At 40.1% G+C, this 17725-nt stretch overlaps 1 protein-coding gene across 1 annotated transcript; it reads left to right on the top strand.

Moving 5' to 3' along the window:
• Positions 1 to 3990: 3990 nt before the first annotated feature.
• LOC131691453 (protein odr-4 homolog) lies at positions 3991 to 5816 on the top strand. The gene is made up of 3 exons (XM_058977853.1): positions 3991 to 4282; positions 4339 to 5001; positions 5060 to 5816. The coding sequence occupies exons 1-3, from the start codon at positions 4187 to 4189 to the stop codon at positions 5609 to 5611; spliced, it is 1311 nt and encodes a 436-aa protein (XP_058833836.1). The 5' UTR covers positions 3991 to 4186; the 3' UTR covers positions 5612 to 5816.
• The last annotated feature ends 11909 nt before the right edge of the window (positions 5817 to 17725 follow it).

The following is a 17725-nucleotide window of genomic DNA, read 5'->3' as shown; positions in this document are numbered from 1 at the left end:
AATAAAAACATAAATCATAATCTCGAACGACAGTCGACAGCAATAAAACTATCGAGGAAATACGTTCGACTCCAAGATGGAGAGAAAGGTTGGAAAATTTGATACTTTTGAGTGTATTAGTATTATACTTGCAAAATTAAGCATGGCGGCCGGGGCCCTTGAAGTAAACATCAATATCCGAACGAGCATCCTGATTCTTTGGCGCACGATAAAAAGTAAGAAAAGGCCGAGCTTCACTTCGGATCTATCGATTAAAACACTTATGGACACTTTTTACCTAGAAAAAAACAAATGAAATTAACTATGACCGAACCGAAACAAAACTTATGGCAACAGAAGGGCCCGCTACGTCAACTGTTTGTGCTTTTCTTCTTCATATCCTCTTGTTTTTTCGGCTTCATCAAAGAAAAATGACAACCGCACTTACACACAGAAAAAATGTGCACACCTGTATCCGTCTTGCTTCGACTCGAGTTGTTTTCGAGTTCGATTGTTATGGTTCCATAATGCCAACACTTCTCGATAATCTAGTACTTCTTCGAGTGAACTCGAACAAAAATTTTACTTTCGAGCTCGGTTCGAAATACATAGGGTGAAGTGCCTATTTTCACCATACTAAGCAAGGTGCCTCACTAATTCGTTAATTTCTCGCCCTACAATCAATGGAATACGTAAAAATTGACATCAACAGCTTTGCTTCGTTGTTAAGAACCAATATAATAACACAAATACACTGAAAACAGTGCAATTCTCGTGTTTGAGCGCAACTAAAACTCGAATCGAGTGCCCTTATTGTTTTGCTACCATTTGACTCAATGCGTTGAACAAAGATAGCAGACACTGCTCTAACCAACGGCTTCAAATGGGTAGGGTGATAATAGAAACATGGCGCAAATGGGCTCATACCTAATGCGAAACAAGCTCCAGTCGATAGAATTTTGATCGAATCGAGATGCGTAATGCCATGGCGGTGAAGCCGCTTGGGGGTCATTCAGTCTGCCTTCTCTCGCGTTATCGTTCCCGTCCATGTCATCATCGGTACTGCTTTCTTGCTGTTAACGATCAGAGTTTCTGTTTTGTTTATTGTTCTTACGGATCGCTGTTGTAAATCCGTCTTCATCGGTGTTTGCTTCTTGATTGGTAATGCTAGGGTAGACGTGCCCTTATTCATCTCATTAGTCACGATGTCACTTTATTTCGCTGATAACTCAGCCCTCATTGGTTGGATTGCTCTGAAATAGGCATCAACATCTTTGCTTCGTTCTTAAGAAGCAGATCAGTAAAAAATCTGGCTTGGAAAATGTGAAATACTCGCGTTACAGCGAAGCGAAAAGTCGAGTACAACGCACCTTTATTCATCCTACCATTTGAGCTAATGCGTTGAATAGAGATAGCAGACACTGCTCTAACTAATGTGTTCAAATGGGTGGGATGAATAGAGGTGCTAAGATGAATTAGGGCACAGTAACCCTAGTTGTTGGTTTGGGAACGGTTGTCGTGGTCGTTGTACCTGCATTATTGGTTAAGGTTGTACAGAGAAAGCGTAAAATTCGCAAACGAAAAAAGCAGTTTTTTTTCCACACCGTATGTCAGATCTTCATAAAAATCAATCAGCAGTACTGTAACAACATTCTACATACGCTGATTGATTTTTATGAAGATCTGACATACGGTGTGGAAAAAAACTGCTTTTTTCGTTTGCGAATTTTGCGCATTCTCTATCCAATCTTAATTGGATCGTTGTTTTTGATTTATCTGTGAGTGTCAGTGGCTGCTTATTAGAGTTGTCTGTAGTAGATGAGTTATGACTAGTTGATTCCAATATTTATTTATTTATTTATTAATTTATTTATTTATTTATTTATTTATTTATTTATTTATTTATTTATTTATTTATTTATTTATTTATTTATTTATTTATTTATTTATTTATTTATTTATTTATTTATTTATTTATTTATTTATTTATTTATTTATTTATTTATTTATTTATCTATTTATTTATTTATTTATTTATTTATTTATTTATTTATTTATTTATTTATTTATTTATTTATAGATTTATTTATTTATTTGTTTTCCCGTAGTGGGCTGTATGGTTACAGAATTGGCATGTTGGAGTCTGCCCGGGATATATGGTGTTTGCTTATAGATTACGCCTTCCTTCTCTGATTTGCATACGATATTTATGTAAGATGGTATCGGTTTAGTCACTCGCATGCTCACAATACGAACGCCGTTGGGAATGCCGGTGAAAGGATCTCTCCAAGTGTCATTCGTAATAGATTCCACTTCTCCGTATTGCAACATGATTTATTTGATGTAATGTTCACTAGTGCGCGGTGCCAAATCATGGATACGCACTTCCACCATGTCGTTTTCTATATGCACGGGGAGCTTGAATCTGGTGTTATTAACTTCGACCTTGTGTTGCATATTTTTCTATGCAATGAAAATTTCTGTCTGTGCTAAACTTCTAAATGTGATTAAAACACAGTTTTTGACTTGGTGTAGATGTGTATTTAACTTCACCGAGATTATGCTTCATTTTAACTTTAACTAATTGTTCCACTTCCTGAACTGATTATTACTATATTGCACGATCATTACTATATTGCACGATAAATAACATGCACAACTTTTAAAGCATACAAGACAGACACTTCGTGTCTTCAGCAAAGTTGTTCGCAAAAGAAAGAGCAATAAATTTTCTGAAGACATCATCTCAATATAAACACTTAAAACAAAAATTAATGAAAATATCTCATTAATCAGTGAAAACATAATGTCAAAAGAAAGGGCATATTAAATCCAATAGCTTCTCTGAAGATGCTATTGACCTCAACTTAGCCTTTTTGGCGGTAATAGTCAATTTCATATTTTTTGTCTTATTTCTAGATATTACGATACGGCAAGAATCCGTCACCCCTATTTAATATTAAATATCTCCTTCGGTAATAGTCCGATTTCAACAAACTATAGTTCGTTCGAAAGGTATGTGTATAAGCTGTCTAAAGATGTATAAAGTGTTAATCTATGTTGTCAATTTCGACAGTAATTTAAAAACAAACTGTGAAACGTGCCTTTTTTGGACATTCAATTACCCATATCTTAGGAACTTAACAACAGAATCAAAAACAAATTAATAGCATTCTGTTTGGCTGTGAGGCCTTTCATTTGCAATTGGTTTGGATAAGATCGGTTCAGCCATTGCTGAGAAACGCGAATGAGAGTTTGTCCGTTACATACACACACAGACATTGTCCCAAATCATCGAGCTGAGTCGATTGGTATATAAGACTCGGCCCTCCGGGCCTCAAAAAATTCTTGAAAGTTTGAGCGAATTCTATGCATTTCTTCTATAAGAAATATAAAACATTAATTGAATGCAAATATGTTCGTAACGTATTCGTTAACGAGAAGTTCTAGGGCATTTTGTCATCTATATAAATTTTGATGCTGTTGTCATGCAGATCTCTATTATTCTTCATTTAATAATACCATGTTTATTATCCATATCCACCTTATCGATTTTGAACCAAGGAGGATTAAAATTCCCCATTGCTTGAATTGCGACTTCAAACGACACATTCAACAGCAGTTAATTTCGAAACTAATATTTAAACAGTTCTACCCAAATATGTTCAAATATAGTTGAAGTGAAGGACTCAAAAGCTTTGGGACGATCTTGAAGCTTTCAGCCAGTACTATTACCTACCATCAGATGTCCCTGTGCACAATTCAACTGTGGTAAAAGCGCTCTATCCCAGTTAAACTCAGCCGGAAATGAACTGGATTTCCGGCTGGTTCCAGTTCGTATTCCGGCTCCAGTGACACAACCGATTCTAGTTAGAATCGGTTGTGTCACTGGAGCCGGAATACGAACTGGAACCAGCCGGAATTCCAGTTCATTTCCGGCTGAACTTTACTGGGATAATTTTCCGTACAAACACACACACAGAAAATACGCATGGAAAACAAAAACACGCCACAATCAATCTGTCAAACTCCGAAATCGACACGTAAACGACGTAATAAATAACCAAATTATCACTGAAATTGGGATATACTTTGACGAAACCGGCTTAAAATTATATCAATTTTAATTGCTGTAGATTTGTACGTCTTTTGTAGCTTGTCTGTTCATCTGTATGCGGTCGCAATCGAACAGAAAACAGTGTTCAAAATGGTACGTTCGGTCGTGTGCGAAACTTATTTGGAAGAGTACCTGAAAAGTCTTTCTAAGAAACAAGGAACCAGTATCGGATTATTAATTGGCCAGGTTAGTAATTCAATGTTTTGGTGTCATGTCATTCTACTAACGCTATTTTTTTAAAGCCATCGAACCGCGGTAAGGACCACATAATTTACCTTAACAAAATCAAAGAGGATGACGTTCCGGATCAGGAAAACAAGGGTCTGCTGGATATCGACAATCATCAGGTTTCGCAACATGCCCTCGTCGAAACGCGAATCCTGCCGGGAGGATTTTATGTCATGGGGATCTTCGTCATATACCCGAAAAGTGTTTTCGAAGATCCAGACCTGCTGAGAAAGGTCAAAACGATGGTGGTTGACATCCGGCACACCTTTAACTCTAACGTACTGATTCAGGGAAACTGTGACGAGTTGGACGGTGGCGAGAAGTTGGTGTTTTTTTATTCTTCGAGTAGCAATGTGTTCGGGTGCAAAAGCATAGCACTTAAATCGGACAACCTGTCGGTGAAGCCGTGCGACTGGAAGTTCCAAGATCGAGCCACAAGTTGGCATGTCATGAGCACATTTTTCGAAACCGACGACGTGTTCGCTCTGAAAAAGAAAGCCGAAAATCAGTACGATACGGAAACCAATCTGACCAGGTGTGTTGAGAATGTAAGGCAGCAGTTGGAGAAAAGTGTCGTGTTCTTCGATGGGGGACCAATCGATGGGAAACAGTTACTGGAGGATGTTATAAAATCAAAAAAAGATGACCCATTCCTGGTCCACGTTTATTCGCCATCAGTAAGTAGCTATATCAAAGCCTAAAGTAAAGAAGCATTATTACGTTTCTTCATTACAGCATTCAAATCAAGACATTTCCACGCGCAAAATCGAATCCTTCGCGGGAACAATGCAGTTCGAAGGAATCGTGAGCTCCAAAATATTTGTGCATCCCAAAAACACATTCGCCGAGGTGGAATCTTTTGTCAAGGAGGACATCTTGCGATCACTCATGTCCCGCGTTCAGATACACTGTGATTCCCTAGTCCAGGCAGAAGAACCCGTTCAGGACACGATCAGTTTGAACGAGTTGCCTCGCCGAATCTACTTTCCGATTCGACCCAAATCCAATCAGATCCTGTTCAGCGAATATCTGTTTCGGGAAGAAACGAAAGAAACGGCCATTCCTCATATTCGCGAGACGCTGGATCTGGCGGTAACGCCAAAGGAATTGAACGCGACGGTAGAAACAGTGCCGGAAATAAAAGAGGACGAACAGCACGACGCTAAAGAGTGTGAAACGGGCAACGGTCGCAAAGGCACGGAGAGACCTAATGTCATCGTGCTGGGTGCGATGTCGGCCATCGTGGTTCTTATTGTAGCAATAATTGCGTTCTTTCTAACGAAGTGAAATGTTTATCCAGGTTTTGAATGGTTTCGTCTTTATGTTCGTGTCATTGAAGAAAGTCGATGTTATACTCTATTTTTAAAAACATGCTGAATATATCATTAATTATACAGAAAAGCAGATTTGCTGTTAATTTGTTAAGTGATATCTAGAATGTTAAATATCACTCCATGTTTAGGCAGGGCTACGAAAAACAAACCTACTCAAAAATGAGCTACTACGTCAAGTTGATCAAAGATATCTGATCAATACATAAGGGGTCCTGTTGTCACAGTCACGTCACCTAGTGACTAGAACAAAATTTCCTTCTAGTCACTGGATGACATGATTGTGGTAATAGGACCCAAGTTATCTAACTAATATTACTGATTGTTGAGTAGGTTCGGTGTTGATGAAAATGCATGAAATGAGATTCCACAGTTCTCGAAAAAAATATGATTACGGCTTCAAAGCCAACTGTCAAAATTCGACATAGATTTTTCATTAGGGCTTAAATCGCAAATGTAAACAAACTGCGTTTTCGCTATTACGACATTATGCAACAAAAATACTACAAGATTGAGGTGAAAATTAGTTAAAATGGTTTTTAGTTCGATGTATAATTAAAGAAAACAAAACGGCGAAACATGCATTTTCTTCGAGATTTCGACTTAGGCCCTCCTTCTCATATGGAATATAAAGGCCAAACTTACATTTTTAGACAGAAGCGGGCGTACGGTTATTATTCACAAATAAAAGAATAAATGGCGATTCTGTTATATAAATGATAAGCAATATCTACTATGATCATGTCTACTCGATAGTTGTTGCACATAAACATTCGAATATTTCGATATTTTCATGAAATTTGAAGAAAAGATTCACGCGCCCTTTCTTTTACATTGGGTTTCTATGCGCCCATTTGCTGAGCCCTATTAAAAAGTATACTGTCAAGCTCGCCCATTTACCCAGCCCTACCCAGCAAGACAGAGTCAGTTTAGCCCATTTACCGCGCCCTTCTGAAAATTATGTACATGGTTTAGCCCTTCCGCAAATGGTGGTTGCTGATTAACATAGATTAACATGATACAAAAAACCTCGTCCTACAATATTGCGGGGACAGCTCAGTGGGATAAAGCGTCAGTCTACCTTACTATCAACGAAGCTTTCTTCAGAAGCCGACGCGTTTAAAAAAAATAAAAACTCAATCGACAGTATCAAAATGGGAAAGGAAAGAAACTTTTCGCCACGTAATATTTTATGCATCGCTAGATCCAAAATATCCACAAACTGTATGGTGCTTGAATGGTATGTTGTCAAAATATATATGGAAAGAAGCAAATTCTGGTATGGTGACCGTTCTTAACAACCCGTTGTTTGTATGGTCGAGTATGGAAGTTTCATATACAATCACATTTTCGATGTGGTGTGCAAAGCATCACTAAAAGCGTTTTTCGCTTCCGAATGTCTCTTTTGCGATGTTGCTTTGGGCGAACATTTTTTCAAGAGTTTCACTGAAGCAGAAGTTCGCGTGCGAACTTCGATGCTGAAAATCATTGAATATTTGTCTCAAGAATGATACATTCGGATGCGATGTTTGGTTTCACAGATTTTTGTTTGGAAATGTTCTGGGAAAGATTAATTCGCGAATGAACCTGGAATGAACTTTCATTGATAATGATTTTCCCAACACTGCCTACAATAAAAACTACATTTAGAAAACCTTCGCCGAATATTGAAACTGATTTTTCTCCATTTGAGTACATTGCGACTAATGAAAGATCTGTGTCGATTTGAATACATTGCGACTTAGGCCCTAATGAAAGATCTGTGTCGAATTCTCTTTGAATATAAATTCCGGACAAACCGTTACTCGCCAATCACAGATGTTGGTAGTAAACAAAAGAGAAAAGTTTTCTGTTTCATTAACTGCTATGAACTGTGTTTAGCACTTCGATGAATGTAAAGTTAACGCACAGATAACAGACGTTTAGGCTCGATTTGAATCGTGTGTAAATACCCGCTGCTGAAATTTCGAATAAATCAGACATCTGAAACATGTTTGGCAAACGTTTGCAGATGGCGCAGTGATCAGTACAATGCATTTAGAGTGCAGCTGTCAAACACGTGTAGCAAACAGTTGCTTAACAACCCTGGTTTAGCCAGTAACGGTTTGTCCGGAATTTCCTTTCAAAGAGAATTTTGACAGTTGGTTTTTAAGCCGTAATCATATGTTTGTCGAGAGTTAGACTAAAGGGTGTCTCATATCTAATTGCATAAAGGAAAAATCGCTGAATGAAATAACCCATTGGATATTTTAAGGTATTTAAAGATCCAAAGTGAAAAAAATCTACTTCAATTAAACATAATCAGAATATTTAGCCGGTCTTTTCACATTTCTTTTTGGTAGTTGAATATTTGTTTTTGCAGCTTGTCTTGAACTGGTATTTCAGCGTGTGACATCAACTCCGACTTGGTTTCGGTTGGTGCTGCGAACGGTGAATCTGCTCGTTCTCCATCTGTATTCGGGTCTCCTTAATTATACCGCTCGAATATCCTTTGCGACTCGCATCGTTCTGGCGGTGGTGAAAGTCTCTTTCCCCTGCTCCTACCAACTGATTCGTCCTTGTTATGAAACTTTGGTGTTGTGGGAGTCGATTTTACGTGAATAGCACTCCTACGATAAATTCCACCATCTGCCAACCTCACAGGATTGATCCGGAAGTTTTCTAAGTAGTAGCGCTTTTTCCCAATGCGATGTTATATCCGGTCTTCGTTGGACAAGCACATTATCACCCACTTCAAGCTCAGGTAACTGTTTGCTTCGCTTATCATAAGTGGCTATCGTCACCCTCCTCTTTTGTGCAATACGTTCAGTTATTTGCGAAGCCCCCGGCGGTTGAAGCTTATTTGTTATCATTGGAATCTCGTTTCGTGTATTCCTTGAGAATAGTGGTTGATTAGGACTTGTGCCAACTGAGTTTGGTGTATTCCGATGTTGTAGCAAGGCTTTCCAGAATTCAGTTCCATCTTTCATGCATTTCTTATACAACTGCATTATTGTTTTTACGGCCGACTCTGGCTTCCCATTTCTGTGTGCGTGGTAAGGTGCAGAAGTCACGTGTTTGAATCCTCATCTTTTCGCGAAATCAGTCCAAACTTCGTTGTCAAACTGTGGACCATTATCGGTCACTACAATCTCCGGAGCACCATGTCGTGAAAAGTGTTGTTTGCATCTTTCAACGATAGTGTCATTGAGGAAATCTACTTCTATAAAGTCCGAAAAGCTATCCACCAATATCATCAACGCACATTTCCGTCCTTGATGTTTAACCTCTGCCAAATCGATATCAACCCTTTGAAAGGGATATTCCGGAATTTCATGAGCGGTCATGGGTGTTCTTGTTTGACTCGCACTAAACTCCATGCATATTTCACAATTTCGCTTTGTGATTTGGTCAGTCAGTGCCTCTCTGGCTGCTCGCAATGTGTAATCTACACCCAAATGTGCTGAATGTATCATTTCCATCAATTTACTACGAATACTGCTTGGTACGACTATCCTGTCACCCTTGAATACAACTCCTCTCTGAATTGTCAACTCGTTCGGTAGTGCATAATACCGTAGCAGGTCATCATCCAGCTCTTCCTTGCTTTGTGGCCACCCTTCGACAAGCACTGTTGGTAGTTTCGATAATGTTGCATCATTCCTGGTTGCTTCAGCTATCTCTCTGTCCTGCCTCGACTTTCGCAGTATGATACATGTCCGATCCTTGATCGTTTTGTGACTTCTCAGTTGCTGTTCTAGATAACAACACTGAGAACTGACATACAAGTAAAGCTTTTGACTTGTGTAAGAAATTAAACTGTCGCTTTGAAATGACAACAGCAAGTAGCAACTTGCCACTGGTCGGCACTTCGATCGGCCAGCAATCGCTATACGGGACTTGTACGCAAACTTGGATACAATGGTGACTCACGCATGCAAACCTGTATGCAATGGTCATTTTCAACGTATTTTCATTTAAATGTTTAAGCGGCCCTTACACGTTCAATATTTTTGTCAATACGCGTATTGACGATATTGTTACAATATTTCAATCCCATTTGAAATCCACATCGTCAATACAAGTTTTTTCGACTACACGTACAATACTTTTGTCAATGCTGTCTGGTATTGACAAAAATATTGAACGTGTAAGGCCCGCTTTACACAGGTTTTTCGGGAAAGTTTTCTCTAGCTTATATGTCTGTTCTCTGTGATAATAAGTCCGCAATATGCATCTCGATTCCTCTCTTATATGGCACCTCTATATCGTAACGTTGAAGTGATATTCTCATTGGTTGGAGACGAAGAGGAGCCTCTGTTATCGGTTTTTTAAAAATATCCTCTCGTATTAGCCTTCGAAGCGGAGCACTCACTTCCGCCAACATCAGCAGATATCGTCCCAGGTACGTGACTAAACCCAAGAATGTCCTAAGCTCCTTTTTATCTTTCGGGTTTGGTATGTTCAACACCGCTGAAACTTTACTCGGATCCGGTTTAACACCTTTTTCTGTCAATATATGACCATAGAACGGAACTGATGAAATCTCTGCATAACCGCTTCCAAATTTCAGTTGTGGTCCAGCATGGCTGGTTCCATCGTATCACCACAGCCAAATACCACGACATCATCCGCTAAACATCTTACCCCACGAATGCCAGAAATAATTTGCTGTTGTGCCTTTTGATAAATTTCTGGTGCACATGAAACTCCAAATGGCATTCTTTTCCAACGGTAAACGCCCATCGGAGTCCAAAAGGCTGTCACGTCGGCGCTGTCCTTGTCTAATTTAAGATGCCAGAATCCGTTTTTAGCATCCAGTAAAGAGAGAAATTTGCCTTGGTGAAGTCTGGAAGCATTTCCTCAGTAGTTGGAATTTGATGGTTAGCTCGTTTGATAGCACGATTCAATTCCGGAGGGTGTAAACACAAACGCAGCTTATTTCCTGTATCGATTTTGTTGGCTATTTTCGGCAAATTTGAGACTAAGAGAAACGAAAGCAATGAAATTGAAAGACGGATAGGTATTCTAGAGCGAATCAGTTATAAACTTAGAACGGAAAACTAGAACTAGGCAGGCTCATATGGGCATGATCGAAAGGAAATGTGAAAAATTATTTGCCTTCTGCAGAGTAGGAGTTGGGCGTTTCACAGCGTCGGCGGTAAAACATGATGATGAGTTATGTTCTACCATAGACCATGCGGTAGACTTGGGTGAAACGCCCAACTCCTACTCTGCAGCCGGCAAAAAATTCTGCACATTTCCTTTCGATCATGCCCATATGAGCCTGCCTAGTTCTAGTTTTCCGTTCTAAGTTTATAACTGATTCGCTCTAGAATACCTATCCGTCTTTCAATTTCATTGCTTTCGTTTCTCTTAGTCTCAAATTTGCCGAAAATAGCCAACAAAATCGATACAGTAGCGAACCTTGCGGCAATTAAAACATAGTAGCAGCTTATTTCCTCTTTTCACCAAAACCAGATTGCTCAGCCAACTCATATGCCTATTGATAGGCTCAATCACTTGTTTTCGTTCAAGTTCATTTATCTTTGCTTTTAATTCTGGAAGATACGCTAGGAGGATTCGACGAGGTTTTTGCTGCACTGCTGCAATAGAGTGATCAATCTCAATTTTAAATTTCCCTTCAAAAACCCCTCCCCTTCAAATACGTCCGCGTACTTAATCAGAATGTGTTTGCACTCTTGCTGTAGTGAGTGCATGCTCTAAATGCCGTGAACTTTAATAATTCCGAGATCGATAGCCGATTGCGAAGATAATAATGGCGGGCGTGTTTTTTTTACCACAATGAATGTTAGTCGCTTGGTCCCTTGCTTCCATCTTATTTCAAGTTCAACCTTTCCCGAGTAGAACCTCAACTTAATGTTAGTACCTTGCATCTGACTTAACGGGCAAAGCTTCTTCAGATCCTTACAGCAGAGAACGTTCACTCTTGCGCCGGTGTCTACCTGAATATCCATTGACTTCACCTGTCGATTTACATCTAACACTTTCAACTGTACCATTATTTTACCGGTATTTCTCGAGCCTTCCCTGTCCAGCTTGGCTATATCAACGAACTCACAGTCCTCTTCGGTCTCAGATTCTCCTGAAGAACTGTCCTCCATTTGGCGCACGTTTCGTCGCGAAGGCTTTCGCTTATCATTCTTTGAGCGACACATTCTCTTGAAATGCCTTCCCGCAACCGAGACATTTTTTCCGAATACAGGGCATTTGTTTTTGTCACGTATATGTTTTCGGCCACAGTACTGACATGGCCTGTCGTTGACTTTTTTCGCCGTCACTTTGAAAGTGGTTCCCGGATTTTCCTTACTGGTTGACATTAGTTTGATCTTACACGCGAGCTCCTCGATTTGATGATATTCGTTACTCTTCTTCACCATTTCGGCCACTGAAAGGTCTCCGGATTTGAGCAGTTCTCTTCTCATCTGATGGTCGTTAATGCCAGCGATTATCCTATCCTTCAATAGTTCCTCCACCTGCACAGCGTCATAACCACACATATTTGCTTTTTTCTTCAGTCGTTTAACGAAATCCTCAACTTTTTCATTCTCCCACTGGTGCAGGGTATTGAATTGTGCTCGTTCAACACGACGATCTCTTGCCGGGGTCAATCGTTCCTGAATTTTTCCCAAAGTGTATCAGGCGTTGCTTTTTACGCTTCGGTCAAGTTCATCTCTTCCACTAGCATTATACCCTCCGGCCCCATGACGGTCATGAGCAAAGCTACTTGCTGATTTGGTGGCTTTTTTCCACACTCGTTGCCAGAGCGTAATAGACCCACTGTAGCTTGAACATTCTAAAAGCTTCTTTGTCATCTGCCCCCAATTTGGGAGCTACCGGAACGGGGATACTGCTCATTTCGAGATATTATAATTCTTAAACGTGTAGCGACGTTTTATTTTCCAACGTAAAACAATTTCTCGACGATAATTAAATAATATTCGAGTGAAAATTTAATCTTCTGACACCATGTTTACACGAGGTGTGTCATTATTATCTGTTCCTATTCAACTGGCTTACCCTGCCACTGCAAGGTTGTTTTATGTAAGGTGTGCCTAAATACAACAGACGTCACCCGAAAAGCAACGTCGAGAATTGATTTTGCACAAGCACCTGAAAGATCCTCAACTCTCTCATTGGGAAATCGGAAAACAACTTCGAATCGTGCAGTCAACGATGAGTCTTGTGATTAAACGTTACTACCAACCTCTGAGCATCGAACGGAAGGAGAAATTCGGTCAAAATGCTTGTTCTATTTGTGATCAGGATCACAAGCGTATAGTGAAAGCGTTTAGCGGAATCCCAACGCTTCGGTCAGGGATGTGCTCAAAGGGATGAATCCGTCCAAGTCTTTAGTTCACAGAGCCAAGGACCGGGAGGGACTGCATGCGTACAAAGTGCAGAAGACTTCAAATCGTGACGAACGGCAAAATACTATGGGAAAGTCACGGGCCCGAAAACTGTAAACCCAGATGTTAACAAAACCACATTTTCTCATAATGGATGATTAGACTTACTTCAAGGCGGACTTCCGACAGCTTCCGGGCTTCTGTTCTTCAGCGCCCAGCGCAAGTTTTGATGTTCCGGAGGAAGTAAGGAAGCAGAAACTTTCAAAGTTTGCCAGTAAATGCTCGATTTGGAAAGCAATCTGCTTATGTGTTAAAACGAAGTGCACCGTTCGTGACTACCGGGACTGTAAACGGAGAGATCTACCTCAAAGAGTGTCTACAGAAGCTTCTGCTTCATCTGTTGAAGCAACGTGAGAGCTTACGATCTTCTGGCCGGATCTAGCCTCGTGGCACTATTAAAATGTTGTTCTGGAGTGGTAAAAAGCCAACGACTACAACCCAAGGACAACAACCGATAACTAGTTGCCAGAAAAAAAAACCTGTTTTAATCCACCTAGAGGTGCAATTGTGCCTTTCTCATTTCTCCAAACTATGATTTAATAGCTGGTTCGTACAATATAACTTTATGGAAATGTCTTTCATTCTTATTACACTTGGTAAGTATATATAAGAGCACCTTTTTGCATTCATCGCGGTATCGGTTTGAATCGGAGTTTTCTATGTGATCGACCTCCACAACCCGTAACTCCGGTGCTGGAAGTCGGATGGAGATGGAATTTAATATCAGTTTCTGGGGACGCAACACCTTTCATTTGAGACTAAGTTGAGCAAATCTAGCCATTTTCGAGAAACCAATATAACCGTTATTCTGACTTTGGATGCTTCCGGATCCGTCGATGGTGGCCAGTGTGGCCAAAGAGACTTTGAATGACTGTTGGTGACCTAAGTCCACAAATTCAACAGTTGTGTTTACATTTTGGAAAAAATTTCACCTTTTTACATTCATCGCAGAATTCGTTAGAATTCAGGAACCAGAACTCGGATCCACACAAAATTCAACAGCAGCTGATGGACCTTTCATTTAAAATTAAGTTTGTCAAAATCGGTTCAGAAAATTCCGAGAAACCGATTTGGAAAAATCAACAAATTTTGTTTTGTAACCATACTCTTCAACTCGTAATTCGGAACAAGATGTCGGTTGAAAATGAAATTCAATAGCAACCTATGGGAATATTATACCTTTCATTTGAATCTTAGTTTGTAAAAATCGGTTCAGCCATCTCCGAGTAACCGATGTGGACATTTTGTTAACAAATCCGCACATACACACACATACATACACACATACACATACACACATACATACATACACACATACATACACACAGATATTTTGCGATCTCGGCGAACTGAGTCGAATGTTATATGAGACTCGGCCCTCCGGGCCTCGTTTAGAAAGTCGGTTTTTGGAGCAATTGCATAACCTTTCTATATAAGAAAGGCAAAAGAATAATATTTAATTAGCTTAATAAGCATGAGTTCAATGTTATCTTCATGTGATTATAATTTGCAAAGGTTGGTGGAATGCGTTTGAACGTGTAGGGAATGGGGGTTTAGTAGAGTGGGTGTGGAGGATGCGTCAGAAATCCTTCATCTTATTTCGGTATACGGGGTGGATGAAGGAAATCTGGGCGTGAGGGAGATCCAAGAAGAGGGGAGTGATGAAGGAGGGAGGTGTAAGGGCAAGGTGGGGAGGGGGGGGGTAAGGGGCGGCTACGCAATACTCAACTGCATATTTTGCCTTCCATTTGAGACTTGGTTTGAGAAAATCGGTTCAGTCATCACCGATGAACCGGTGTGACTTTAATTGTGGAATATGCCCGGAATTCTGGACTTCCGGAATCATCGATAGTGGACAATATATTCAAAGAATGTTTGATTGGCAATCAGTGATCTAAATCTACGATTAGAAGTAATTTGGTGACCATTTCAATAGTTTTTAGCCTCTGAGGTATTACGATTGTACCGATTTATATGGGAAATTCCAGTGTATCCTTACTAACACCCCTGTAACTCCGGAAGCAAGAGTCAGAACCGAATGAAATTCAGCAGCAGTCAATGGCATTACTGTATCTTTCATTTGAAATTAAGTTCGTAAAAATCGGTAGAGAATTCGTTGTGGAATGGGTGTGATATTAGCTTAGGAACTTGGCGGGTTCCCCGAGGGCGTCATGAACCGTCATAGGTGGCCAATGTGGTCAAAGCTGCTTTGATTGATCATTAGTAATCCAGACCCGCAAACTAGAGTAATGTTACATCAATTTTAATATGTTTTACATCATTTGAACATTATGGTGGTACCAGTTTATATGGGAATTTGCTGTGTGGCCGCACTCTTCAACCCGTAACTCCGGAACCGGAAGTCGGATCAACTAAAAATTCAATAGCAGCTTATGGGAGCGTTATACCTTTCAGATGAAACTAAGTTTGCGAAAATCGGTTCAGCCATCTCTGAGAAAATTGTGTGAGTTTAAATGACACACACACATACACACACACATACACACACACATACATACACACACAGACATTTGCCGATCTCGACGAACTGAATCGAATGGTGTATGATACTCGGCCCTCCGGGCCTCGGTTAAAAAGTCGGTTTTCAGAGCAATTGCAATACCTTTCTATTGAGAAAGGCAAAAATTTTACCTTTTTACATTCATCGCAGAATTCGTTAGAATCGAGATTTGCTGCGTGATCGTACGTATCACCCTGTAATTCAGGAACCAGAACTCGGATCCACACAAAATTCAACAGCAGCTGATGGACCTTCCATTTAAAATCAAGTTTGTCAAAATCGGTTCAGAAAATTCCGAGAAACCGATGTGGACAAATCAACAAATTTTGTTTTGTAACCATACTCTTCAACTCGTAATCCGGAACAAGATGTCGGTTGAAAATGAAATTCAATAGCAACCTATGAGAATAGTATACCTTTCATTTGAATCTTAGTTTCTAAAAATCGGTTCAACCATCTCCGAGAAACCGATGTGGACATTTTGTTAACAAATCCACACATACACACACATACATACATACATACATACATACATACATGCACACATACATACGCACATACAAACACACATGCATACACACAGATATTTTGCGATCTCGGCGAACTGAGTCGAATGTTATATGAGACTCGGCCCCCCGGGCTTCGGTTAGGAAGTCGGTTTTTGGAGCAATTGCATAACCTTTCTATATGAGAAAGGCAAAAGAATAGTATTTAATTACCTTAATCAGCATGAGTTCAATGTTATCTTCATGTAATTATATTTTGAAATGTTGGTGGAATGGGTTTGAAAGTGGAGGGAATGGGGGGTTAGTAGAGTGAGAGTGGAGGATGCGTCAGAAATCCTTCATCTTATTTCGGTATACGGGGTGGATGAAGGAAATGCGGGCGTGAGGGTGGTCCAAGGAGAGGGGAGTGATGAAGGAGGGAGGTGTAAGGGCAAGGCGGGGGTAGGAGGGGCGGCGACGTAATACTCAACTGCATATTTTGCCTTCCATTTGAGACTTGGTTTGAGAAAATCGGTTCAGTCATCACCGAAGAACCGATGTGACTTTAATTGTGGAATATGCCCGGAATTCCGGAATCGTCGATAGTGGACAATATATTCAAAGAATGTTTGATTGGCAATCAGTGATCTAGATCTACGATTAGAAGTAATTTGGTGACCATTTCAATAGTTTTTAGCCTCTGAGGTATTACGATTGTACCGATTTATATGGGAAATTCCAGGGTATCCTTACTAACACCCCTGTAACTCCGGAAGCAAGAGTCAGAACCGAATGAAATTCAGCAGCAGTCAATGGCATTACTGTATCTTTCATTTGAAATCAAGTTTGTAAAAATCGGTAGAGAATTCGTTGGGGAATGGGTGTGATATTAGCTTAGGAACTTGGCGGGTTCCCCGGGGGCGTCATGAACCGTCATAGGTGGCCAATGTGGTCAAAGCTGCTTTGATTGATCATTAGTGATCCAGACCCGCAAACTAGAGTAATGTTACATCAATTTTAATATGTTTTACATCATTTGATCATCATGGTGGTACCAGTTTATATGGGAATTTGCTGTGTGACCGCACTCTTCAACCCGTAACTCCGGAGCCGGAAGTCGGATCAACTAAAAATTCAATAGCAGCTTATGGGAGCGTTATACCTTTCAGATGAAACTAAGTTTGCGAAAATCGGTTCAGCCATCTCTGAGAAAATTGTGTGAGTTTAAATGACACACACACATACACACACACACACATACATACACACACAGACATTTGCCGATCTCGACGAACTGAATCGAATGGTGTATGACACTCGGCCCTCCGGGCCTTGGTTAAAAAGTCGATTTTTACAGTGATTGCATAGCCTTTCTTTATATGAGAAAGGCAAAAATAAACATAAAAGAAAAGCAAAGCATCTTCGATTACCAACGCGTTTTCTGTTTGACATTTCGAGCGATCGTCTAATTGAGTTCTGCAAGATGACGACACGAATGAACTTATGATGAATGAAGTTCATGTTTGACAACTCTCGGTGGTTTGTTTACTCTGTCAGTTGCATGAGTTCGAGTGCAACGGGTGCTCATCTGTTTCATTCGAACTTACGTAATTCCAATGTAAACAAACCACTAAGAATTGTCAAAGGAAGTTCAT

This window comes from Topomyia yanbarensis, chromosome 3 (assembly GCF_030247195.1).
Source record: "Topomyia yanbarensis strain Yona2022 chromosome 3, ASM3024719v1, whole genome shotgun sequence".
Lineage (NCBI taxonomy): Eukaryota > Metazoa > Arthropoda > Insecta > Diptera > Culicidae > Topomyia > Topomyia yanbarensis.
Note: the sequence above shows the minus strand (reverse complement) of the source record. Positions and strands in the feature narration are given on the sequence as shown.

Bases quoted from the DNA above. Each gene is read 5' to 3' on its own strand.
- LOC131691453 (XM_058977853.1), top strand. From the start codon at position 4,187: ATGGTACGTTCGGTCGTGTGCGAAACTTATTTGGAAGAGTACCTGAAA. The intron at 4,283-4,338 runs GTTAGTAATTCA...ATTTTTTTAAAG, and splicing joins TCGGATTATTAATTGGCCAG to CCATCGAACCGCGGTAAGGA. The intron at 5,002-5,059 runs GTAAGTAGCTAT...TCTTCATTACAG, and splicing joins TCCACGTTTATTCGCCATCA to CATTCAAATCAAGACATTTC.